An 11485-nucleotide genomic window follows, 5' to 3' on the forward strand; every position below is an offset into this window, starting at 1 on the left:
AGTAGAGGGATGTAGTCCAAACGGGCCGTTCGATGTAGCTGCTAGGCGACTTCTGTTAAATAAAATATCTCGCTTGGCATTGAACTTTGAGCTTTATAATTTTACAGATATTATTTATGCTCTAACAGCAACATTACACACTAACTAAAGTTTGAAACATGGGATCACGAAGAACGGGACCTTTAAGTTCAAAGTGAAATTATACTGAAGTCCTTCATTTAAAAAAAAATACCACCTGGTATTAATAGACCACACTTGCGAGTGTCTGACCACAACAAAAATATATCTCTGTCTAAAGCATTATCTTTTCAAATTATGTTTTTCTGAAAAATGGTTCTTTTGCCCCTGCTCTCCCCTACTGATGGTCCCACATAAGGACCAAAAAAAGGCAAGTAAGAGATTGAAAATTATCTTAGAAGTCTCTAAAATTTCTAACATTATTTGCCATCTACCGATCTTCCAAAGCTATAAGGGAAAACATTTTAACTTTAAATCTTTACTTATTTTCTCAAATAAATGAGTATGTAGAAATTTTGTAAATGTAAGTTCTGGCTAGATATTTTGACTTTTAATTCAAATTTCGACACGGTATCCTTTCAATCTGTACTTTTTTTGTCATCGTGACATGAAAACACACAGAACCACATTTCCCAGAGTCAGAATTCAGATCGCATGACGTCACTTCCCGAGGCTGCAATCGCTTCCTGTATGGATGTAAATGGGGACATGACACAGTTGTTCAGAGCTGTAAAATTCAAAATAATACTTTCGCAGGATTTTTTTCCAAGTACTTGAACGCTATAATAGTATTCTACTTTAGTCGGCTCAGCGAAATCGGCGGCTGCGATGGAAGCCGTGCCGCGAATGCCGATGATTTGGCTGGATCTAAAGGAGGCTGGAGAGTTTCAGTTCAGCCCGACTGTCAAACAGGTGAGGGACCAAGCAGGCCTGTTCAAATCACACACTACTGTCATTGCTCTTACACATCGAAAATAAACAAAACAGCATGTTTTATGCATGTAATCTGCCTCAAAATTAAAATGTTGACCCTGTGCCCTGTTTTTCCAGCTATTACTCGAGCTATTCTGTGTTTTCTTAAAGAAACAGTTCAACCAAAAATCTAATTTACCAAAATAAGCCTGTCATTATTTACTTCGATTTATTTATTTATTATTATTTACCCAGATGTCATTCCAAATCGTGTGTCTTTATGTCTTTTGCGAACACAAAATGATATGTTAACTTTTTATAGAGTCTTCATATCGATATTTTCCATACAATGAAAGTGGATGGGGACTGGTGCTGTCCAACACTTAAATGTCAAGAGAGCGTCATAGTAATGGTCAACTCTTGGGCTTTATTTCGAATCTTCTGGAGCCATATTATAGCTTTCTGTGTGAAACCTACACAGGCATTAAAATATATCTTGACAACTGTGGTCACCATTCACTTTTATTTTATACAAATAAAAAACAGACATTATACTACAAATGACACATTTTTTACATTCAAGCAAAATAGTGCTTATATGCATCCTAATCGGTAATTTTAACAAATCAAATATCAGAACCTATTTGTTTATTTGGTCATGTTTTCTGTGTATAATAATTTATTATTATTACTGCAGAGAGTCCGTCCTTGAGGATACATTAGAATATTTTTTTTATGTGTTGTACTGTATTTAATCTTTATATTAATGTATCAAACTTCACACACACACACAAAAAAACATGCTTCCTTATCCTCCACCTCTTCCCAGCAGTCAGGAATTTTTATTATCTTGTGTTATGTTAGTTATCAGATCCATTCCTAACAAACTAGGCCAAAGGATGAATGGCAGGTTCGGGTTGCTAAAGGTGGTTGTTTATGTTTATGCATGGTAATTATTGATAGTGTTGCATGCAAACAAAATGACAGAACTATGATATTTTAGTGAAGCAGAGGAACTGCTGTTCCAGAATTTTGTAAAATAATTTAAACTGTTTTTTTTTTTAAGTGTATTGTATTGAATGGTCTTGTCAGTGGCCAAAAATATCAGAATACTTCTTTGCTTGTTTCTTTCAATCACCAGTAGTACATATTTCCTTTTTCTTGGATTTTTCCTTTTATCCTGGGGGAAAAAAATCACAGTTTTAGTATTAATAATAATAATATTTTTTTATTTTTTTTATTTTATTGAATGGCCAAATAGATGTTTTGCTTTTTTTCGTTTACCAGTGCAATCTTTTACCATTACCAGTCTTTATCTGCTGAGCTGTAACTCTGTAACAAACTTCTTTTTCCCTTTTCTCAGTTCATACTGAAGAACTATGGGGAAAATCCTGACAATTATAATGAGCAGTTGAAGAAACTGGAGCAACTCAGACAGGTGAGTCTTACAGTGCATTCAAGGTATACTTTTAATCCTTATGTGTCTTCCCTGAAAATCTATCTTAGCTTTGCGAGCACCATGCTCAACCAGTTCAGTCACAGGTATACGTGAAGTCTATGGTCATACCTTTTCTACATTCTCTGCATTGTCTTGTCTTTCTAGAGTGCTGTGAATGTCACACGTGACTTTGAGGGCTGCAGTACCTTAAGGAAGTACTTCGGGCAGCTGCATTATATTCAGAGTCGTGTGCCTCTGGGATTTGGGCAGGAAGCTGCTGTCCCTATCTCCTGGTGAGGGCTCCAAACCAGCCATCTTACTTGTGTGCTTGCCTTTCGGCTTCCCCTTACACTTTTTTTTGGTTTAATATATAGGACAGAGATATTTTCTGGAAAGACAGTGACCCATGATGACATCTGCTACGAGCAGGCCTGCATCCTTTATAATTTGGGTGAGTAGTACTAGACTGATACGTATTATTCCTCTAGTCAATGACTGCATTGTCTGCGATAAATAACGAGTGTGTTGTTGAGAAGAGGGTATTGTTCAAGATCAGGCCTGTTTCCTGATTCAAGTCATGTTTCCCATGCTGCAGGAGCACTCCATTCAATGTTGGGAGCCATGGACAACAGGGTGTCTGAAGAGGTGAGCTGAACTGCAGAAGGAATCATTTAAATGGCATGTGATTTTAATGCAGTGTGCGCGCCATATAGGAATTGCTGGTTCAACTGAAATATTCACATCGTCAGGCTGAGAGATTATTTATTTCTATTTCTATTTTAATTTAGAGAAAATTCAAACTTTGGTGTGTTGTTAAATTTGCGATGTAACGGAAGTAGCGACAGATATTTACTTCCGAATTGTGACGTACATCCGAATGAGACAGATTATTGAAAAAATATAATATGGGTGATTGTTTCTATTCACCGATTGTTGATTGGATAGAGGCAGATTGGAATGCGAGCTTGCAGTTGATTGCTAGAAAGGGGTCGGGTTTAAGCAGACTTAAATGAGAGTGTTCGACTTCATGCTTCGCAGACCGATCAGCGTCTGACTTGAAGCGGTGCATGCCGGTTACAAATTTTGTCTGACTTCAGACAGCGTTGACGCCAGATTCTTCAGAGTGACTGTCAAGCTCTGATGACGACACAGCGGTTCCACGATTGGCCGGATTCACTGATGACAACAATGACGTGTGTTTCATGTTTATTCTGACACCTTCAGTTCCGCTAATGCTCACAAATCCATGTTTTTATAACAGTAAAAGCTCTTTTCATGTTACCATAATGTTTTATCAAAATAAAACTGATAAAAAATATATATACCCACTTTATTGGTATTTAAATAGTGTAGGCTAATTTTGAACTATTCTCGTACAGAACATGAACAAGATTTCTGTTGCTTCATGAAAACGTCTGAAATGTCTGTGTTTTTGACAAATATTGCATCTAATCCACTTTGTCTGTGATAAAGTATGCAAACACTGCTCAAGCATCACTACGGGAAGCAGAAAGTGTCTGACTTGACGGGTCTGTTTTCATTTCCGCCCTCGACTGCAAGCGGCAACTCTCGCCGATCGGTTTGTTCAGTTCAGGACTAATAAACTGTCTGCGCAGTGCGGCATGAAGTCGAATACATCTAAAGTTTTCGAAGTTTGGCAAGTCATATGAAATTTTGATTGAAAATTTTGAGGTAAAATTGTTTTAGTTAAAAATGAAACCTATGCATGGATGAAATGTTCACAACAAGATCAGTAAGATGCATTTAGAAAATAGTGTGAATTTCCATTTCATGCGGACTTTAAGACATTATCAATAGTAAAATTATAACATATTTACAGAACAAAGCTAATGAACCACTACGAATTCAGAACAGATTTTCATAGTGGTACATGGTTATTTTTTTTACCTGACACACAGAAAGTGCTTTAGAGTTTTTGAGCAATATAAATCTGACACAGTCATCGAACAGATTGTGGACGGTCTGTGGGTGTGCTGTGCGAGGTTGTGACTAAGTAGGAAAAGTCTGAGATTTCATCCTAAAATTATGTCTGGAACTCACAATTAATTACGGCAATTTACAGTAAAAGTCTTTTTTTCTATGGTCCTAACTCTCACTCTTCCCCTCACTGTTAGGGAATGAAAGTATCTTGCACACACTTTCAGTGCTCAGCTGGAGCGTTTACCTACCTGCGCGATCACTTCAGTCACAACTTCAGTGTGGACATGAGTCACCAGATCCTTAATCTCAACATCAACCTCATGCTGGTATGATCATGTGTTAGTTTCACTCAACTGCTTTCATATATATATATATATATATATATATACAGTGAGGAAAATAAGTATTTGAACACCCTGCTATTTTGCAAGTTCTCCCACTTAGAAATCATGGAGGGGTCTGAAATTGTCATCGTAGGTGCATGTCCACTGTGAGAGACATAATCTAAAAAAAAAAATCCAGAAATCACAATGTATGATTTTTTAACTATTTATTTGTATGATACAGCTGCAAATAAGTATTTGAACACCTGAGAAAATCAATGTTAATATTTGGTACAGTAGCCTTTGTTTGCAATTACAGAGGTCAAACGTTTCCTGTAGTTTTTCACCAGGTTTGCACACACTGCAGGAGGGATTTTGGCCCACTCCTCCACACAGATCGTCTCTAGATCAGTCAGGTTTCTGGGCTGTCGCTGAGAAACACGGAGTTTGAGCTCCCTCCAAAGATTCTCTATTGGGTTTAGGTCTGGAGACTGGCTAGGCCACGCCAGAACCTTGATATGCTTCTTACAGAGCCACTCCTTGGTTATCCTGGCTTGTGTGCTTCGGGTCATTGTCATGTTGGAAGACCCAGCCTCGACCCATCTTCAATGCTCTAACTGAGGGAAGGAGGTTGTTCCCCAAAATCTCGCAATACATGGCCCCGGTCATCCTCTCCTTAATACAGTGCAGTCGCCCTGTCCCATGTGCAGAAAAACACCCCCAAAGCATGATGCTACCACCCCCATGCTTCACAGTAGGGATGGTGTTCTTGGGATGGTACTCATCATTCTTCTTCCTCCAAACACGTTTAGTGGAATTATGACCAAAACGTTCTATTTTGGTCTCATCTGACCACATGACTTTCTCCCATGACTCCTCTGGATCATCCAAATGGTCATTGGCAAACTTAAGACGGGCCTTGACATGTGCTGGTTTAAGCAGGGGAACCTTCCGTGCCATGCATGATTTCAAACCATGACGTCTTAGTGTATTACCAACAGTAACCTTGGAAACGGTGGTCCCAGCTCTTTTCAGGTCATTGCCCAGCTCCTCCCGTGTAGTTCTGGGCTGATTTCTCACCTTTCTTAGGATCATTGAGACCCCACGAGGTGAGATCTTGCATGGAGCCCCAGTCCGAGGGAGATTGACAGTCATGTTTAGCTTCTTCCATTTTCTAATGATTGCTCCAACAGTGGACCTTTTTTCACCAAGCTGCTTGGCAATTTCCCCGTAGCCCTTTCCAGCCTTGTGGAGGTGTACAATTTTGTCTCTAGTGTCTTTGGACAGCTCTTTGGTCTTGGCCATGTTAGTAGTTGGATTCTTACTGATTGTATGGGGTGGACAGGTGTCTTTATGCAGCTAACGACCTCAAACAGGTGCATCTAATTTAGGATAATAAATGGAGTGGAGGTGGACATTTTAAAGGCAGACTAACAGGTCTTTGAGGGTCAGAATTCTAGCGGATAGACAGGTATTCAAATACTTATTTGCAGCTGTATCATACAAATAAATAGTTAAAAAATCATATATTGTGATTTCTGGATTTTTTTTTTTTAGATTATGTCTCTCACAGTGGACATGCACCTACGATGACAATTTCAGACCCCTCCATGATTTCCAAGTGGGAGAACTTGCAAAATAGCAGGGTGTTCAAATACTTATTTTCCTCACTGTATATATATATATATATATATATATATATATATATATATATATATATAAAATGTATATATGTTATATACATCTTTTTCATTTGCCATTTTGTAGATTAGGACTAAAGTACCAATTGCTCTTTTCAGGGTCAGGCCCAAGAGTGCCTGTTGGAAAAATCTATGTTGGACAACCGGAAGAGCTTCCTTGTTGCACGGATAAGTGCCCAGGTACTTTTTTTTTTTTAACCATTTATTTCCTTAAAATTAAGCTACATCCATGGCAAAGATTTTTTTTTACAGTTTGTTACTAGCTGCAGTATGAATCTAACATCTGATTGGACATGAAATCTTTTTGTCTTCAGGTGGTGGACTATTACAAAGAGGCTTGCAGAGCTCTGGAGAACTCAGAAACGGTTTCAATGTTAGGAAAGATACAGAAAGACTGGAAGAAATTAGTGCAAATGAAGATTTACTACTTTGCTGCAGTTGCTCATGTGAGTCTTCTATTCAAAGCAGGATGGTCACGTTTATTTATTTTTTACATGTTTCTAAGTAAGTCGCCCTAAATCCTCTTGTCTCTCAACAGTTGCACATGGGGAAACAGGCCGAAGAGCAGCAGAAGTATGGAGAGAGGGTACAACCTGCTTTTTTTCTGTCTTCAATTTCAGTTGGTGCTATCTGTGCTATTTTGCCATGGAGAACTAGTTTCAATCTCATCCTAGTCTATTGTCATTTATAGATGTTTTTTTTATTTATTTAAGAAGAACAGTCTAACTAATGTTACTGGTTGTTTACTTCCATTTCTAGATGAAACCATAGACCAGGGATAGGCAAACTCGGTCCTGGAGGGCCACTGTCCTGCAGAGTTTAGCTCCAACACTGATAAAACTCGCTTAGCCTTCTAGTAATCCTGAAGACATTGATTAGCTGGTTCAGGTGTGTTTGTTTAGGGTTGGAGCTAAACTCTGCAGGGCAGGATCGAAGTTGCCCATCCCTGATATAGAAACTAATCAGAGGAAGAGAATGGTTTTGAAATGAACCTAGAAAGAACCAGCTGTTTTGTAAATCTTTTTACTCTAATACTTAATTTAATTTTTCAACAGGTTGCTTACCTTCAAAGCTCACTAGACAAACTCAGCGAAGCAATTAAGATGGCTAAGGGTCAGCCAGACAGTGTACAGGAAGCCCTTAAATTTACCATGGATGTCATTGGGGGAAAGTAAGCATATATTATTATTAACAGCTTACCAAAAACATCATTCATTCTTTATAAAAGTCACAGGAAACACATTTGTGTCACTTCTCATTTTAGATTTAATTCTGCCAAAAAAGACAATGACTTCATTTACCATGAATCTGTGCCATCTCTGGAGACATTGACCTCAGTGAAAGGTATTTTGGCTAACATATGTTGTTGTACTCTTTGGTGATGTCATTCATTAGTTATATGGCATGACTAGAATAAGTGCTTATTTCCATGAAAAAAAGTATCAGTAAAGGTGCGGTCACATTTACTGTTGCTCGGCGAAATTTCACAAGCAAAATCCAGTTATTCCAATAGAAATCCGTGTGATCAGGAGTTTCATGTGAGCGCAAAAGAGTTCCCTATGCAAGTGTCACTCATTTTCAAGTTGGTCATGTGAATTCACCGCATTGACCAACAGAAAGCTGTTTGTTTTGAAAGTGACTTCTGTGTGAGCTGTGCTTCATACATCTTTACTCTATTGAAAATAGACAATGCTCGCAGAATTTCGCTAGTGACCGGAAAATGCTGTCCTAAGGATTAACACTCTCCTGCCTTCATCACAGGTGCCCCATTGGTGAAAGCTTTGCCTGTAAACCCAACAGATCCTAGTGTCACTGGCCCAGACATTTTTGCAAAGCTGGTGCCAATGGCTGCCCATGAGGCCTCCTCTCTTTACAGGTTTGGTTCAAGTCCTAACTATCATTTCACTATATATATATATATATATATATATACACTCACCTTAAGGGTTATTAGGAACACCTGTTCAATTTCTCATTAATGCAATTATCTAATCAACCAATCACATGGCAGTTGCTTCAGTGCATTTAGGGGTGTGGTCCTGGTCAATCTCCTGAACTCCAAACTGAATGTCAGAATGGGAAAGAAAGGTGATTTAAGCAATTTTGAGCGTGGCATGGTTGTTGGTGCCAGACGGGCCGGTCTGAGTATTTCACAATCTGCTCAGTTACTGGGATTTTCACGCACAACCATTTCTAGGGTTTACAAAGAATGGTGTGAAAAGGGAAAAACATCCAGTATGCGGCATTCCTGTGGGCGAAAATGCCTTGTTGATGCTAGAGGTCAGAGGAGAATGGGCCGACTGATTCAAGCTGATAGAAGAGCAACTTTGACTGAAATAACCACTCGTTACAACCGAGGTATGCAGCAAAGCATTTGTGAAGCCACAACACGCACAACCTTGAGGCGGATGGGCTACAACAGCAGAAGACCCCACCGGGTACCACTCATCTCCACTACAAATAGGAAAAAGAGGCTACAATTTGCACGAGCTCACCAAAATTGGACAGTTGAAGACTGGAAAAATGTTGCCTGGTCTGATGAGTCTCGATTTCTGTTGAGACATTCAGATGGTAGAGTCAGAATTTGGCGTAAACAGAATGAGAACATGGATCCATCATGCCTTGTTACCACTGTGCAGGCTGGTGGTGGTGGTGTAATGGTGTGGGGGATGTTTTCTTGGCACACTTTAGGCCCCTTAGTGCCAATTGGGCATCGTTTAAATGCCACGGCCTACCTGAGCATTGTTTCTGACCATGTCCATCCCTTTATGACCACCATGTACCAATCCTCTGATGGCTACTTCCAGCAGGATAATGCACCATGTCACAAAGCTCGAATCATTTCAAATTGGTTTCTTGAACATGACAATGAGTTCACTGTACTAAAATGGCCCCCACAGTCACCAGATATCAACCCAATAGAGCATCTTTGGGATGTGGTAGAACGGGAGCTTCGTGCCCTGGATGTGCATCCCACAAATCTCCATCAACTGCAAGATGCTATCCTATCAATATGGGCCAACATTTCTAAAGAATGCTTTCAGCGCCTTGTTGAATCAATGCCACGTAGAATTAAGGCAGTTCTGAAGGCGAAAGGGGGTCAAACACAGTATTAGTATGGTGTTCCTAATAATCCTTTAGGTGAGTGTGTGTGTATATATATATATATATATATATATATATATATATATATATATATACATATATATATATATATATATACATATATATATATATATATATATACATATATATATATATACATATATATATATATATATATATATATACATATATATATATATATATATATATATATATATATATATATATATACATATACATATACATATACATATACATGCATACATACACACACACACACACACACACACACACACACTAAAACTTGAAAACAAAAGACTAAAATAAAACCCTTCAAGATGTAAAACATTAAAGTATATCTTACCTCATTCTACAGTTCTTCATTCTCATAATTTTTTCATTCCCCTGTGCTATATTTGATGGGAATCAAGTATGGGGCAAAAAAAAAACCTCTTCCTTTTTTCTGTCAAATTTACAGTGAAGAGAAGGCCAAGCTGCTACGGGATGTTATGGCAAAAATAGATGGCAAGAGTGAGACATTAGAGTGAGTGCAAACAGCTTTTATATTGTATATGAAACACATAGACAGTATGTATCTAAATGTCTAAATGTTATATTTTTATAGACAATTCATGGACTCTCTCGGTCTGGACCCAGAGTCAGTGGACAATATGGAGTTGTATAATACCCTTCCCTCTGTGCTGATGGAAAAATGTGCTGCGTTGAGTGTGAGACCAGACACTGTAAAAAATCTCATCCAATCAATGCAGGGTTAGTGATGTCTTTATGAAGTCCCCCCCATGTTATTTTATTTTGCACCAGTATTTAAAGCTAATTAATTTAGCTTTGATTATTCAAACTAGTTGTGCCTCTCAGTTCAAGCTATTAAGCAGCTCTTAAAAATATACAATTAAGCATCAGGAAAAAGTCTAAATTCTTCCTCCATCTTCAGTCCTCTCAGGTGTGTTCACTGATGTGGAAGCCTCTCTGCGGGAGATTCGAGATGTGTTGGATGAGGATGAGGCAGAGGAAAGAAGACTAGAAGAGGCTGCTGGGAAGCAGGCTATACCAGATCGGCCCTCAACCCTGGCAGAGCTGCGGAGGGACTTGGAAAAGTATTTGGAAGCTCACGAGAAAGCCAGCTTCACCAATACAGAACTTCATAGGGCCATGAATCTGCACATCAGCAATCTGAGACTCCTTGGTGGACCACTAGACACTCTTAGAGAGGCATTGCCGAGACCTCAACTTAGTGAGGGTGGGTGTTTTGTTAAGACATATTTAAAAAAAACATTGTTATGTATGTTTATGAGAATTACAATTTTTTGAGATTTTCAGATGAGATGGCAGGTCTCCAGACTATGAAGAGAATTCTGAGTAAAGTGCAAGAAATGCGGGACCAACGAAACTCATTGGAGAAGCAGCTTAGAGACCTCATTCAGCAGGACGACATTACTACTGCTCTGGTCACAACTGAACGTGCTGACATGAAGGTATGGGCTTTACATGACTGTGGCAATTCTTTTTAAAGGGTTTTTATTAGAAATCTGTCACTGCATTGTAGTTTTATCTTTGCTCACTTACTTTTCCCTCATAGAAACTATTTGAGGAGCAGCTTAAGAAGTATGAGCAGGTGAAAGTATACATTGATCAGAATCTGGCAGCTCAAGAGAATATCCTGAAGGCACTGACAGAGGCTAATGTACAGTATGCCACTGTGCGCAAGGGCCTGACAGAAACCGAACACAAGTATGACTTAAGGGATAACATTTAAATGTGACAAACATGCAAAAACTTTATCAAGTATAGCATCATCAGAATACTTCTTAAGTATATAAACAGTTTCTATTTACTTTTTAGATGGAACAGCACTGTACAGATGCTTGTGGCCTCCTATGAAGCCTATGAAGACCTAATGAAGAAATCTCAGGAGGGCAAAGAATTCTATGAGGATCTGGAAACAAAGTCCTCTCGCTTATTGGAGAGAGCCAAGACTGTCTGCAAGGCCCGAAAGGAGGAGAGACAAACCATTATGGAAAGGTAACTAG

At 38.7% G+C, this 11485-nt stretch overlaps 1 protein-coding gene across 2 annotated transcripts in view; it reads left to right on the top strand.

Annotated features, from left to right (window-relative positions):
* ptpn23a (protein tyrosine phosphatase, non-receptor type 23, a) overlaps nucleotides 1–11485 on the top strand; it is a 28398-nt gene that overhangs the window by 11903 nt on the left and 5010 nt on the right. Inside the window, exons 1-18 of one of the 2 annotated variants that reach the window (XM_084088253.1) lie at nucleotides 793–930; nucleotides 2294–2368; nucleotides 2534–2661; nucleotides 2743–2819; nucleotides 2964–3013; nucleotides 4504–4635; nucleotides 6432–6512; nucleotides 6647–6778; nucleotides 6871–6918; nucleotides 7388–7503; nucleotides 7597–7676; nucleotides 8094–8208; nucleotides 9916–9981; nucleotides 10063–10208; nucleotides 10390–10695; nucleotides 10776–10930; nucleotides 11035–11186; nucleotides 11298–11477. In XM_084088253.1, the coding sequence (XP_083944379.1) occupies nucleotides 847–930; nucleotides 2294–2368; nucleotides 2534–2661; nucleotides 2743–2819; nucleotides 2964–3013; nucleotides 4504–4635; nucleotides 6432–6512; nucleotides 6647–6778; nucleotides 6871–6918; nucleotides 7388–7503; nucleotides 7597–7676; nucleotides 8094–8208; nucleotides 9916–9981; nucleotides 10063–10208; nucleotides 10390–10695; nucleotides 10776–10930; nucleotides 11035–11186; nucleotides 11298–11477 (2123 nt within the window). In that variant the 5' untranslated portion in view covers nucleotides 793–846. Of the gene's footprint in view, nucleotides 1–792; nucleotides 931–2293; nucleotides 2369–2533; nucleotides 2662–2742; nucleotides 2820–2963; nucleotides 3014–4503; nucleotides 4636–6431; nucleotides 6513–6646; nucleotides 6779–6870; nucleotides 6919–7387; nucleotides 7504–7596; nucleotides 7677–8093; nucleotides 8209–9915; nucleotides 9982–10062; nucleotides 10209–10389; nucleotides 10696–10775; nucleotides 10931–11034; nucleotides 11187–11297; nucleotides 11478–11485 lie in introns of those variants that run through there. The other variant, XM_084088254.1, reaches the window with a different exon arrangement.

Source organism: Abramis brama (genome assembly GCF_963993115.1).
Source record: "Abramis brama genome assembly, chromosome: 17".
NCBI classification, from domain to species: Eukaryota; Metazoa; Chordata; class Actinopteri; order Cypriniformes; family Leuciscidae; genus Abramis; species Abramis brama.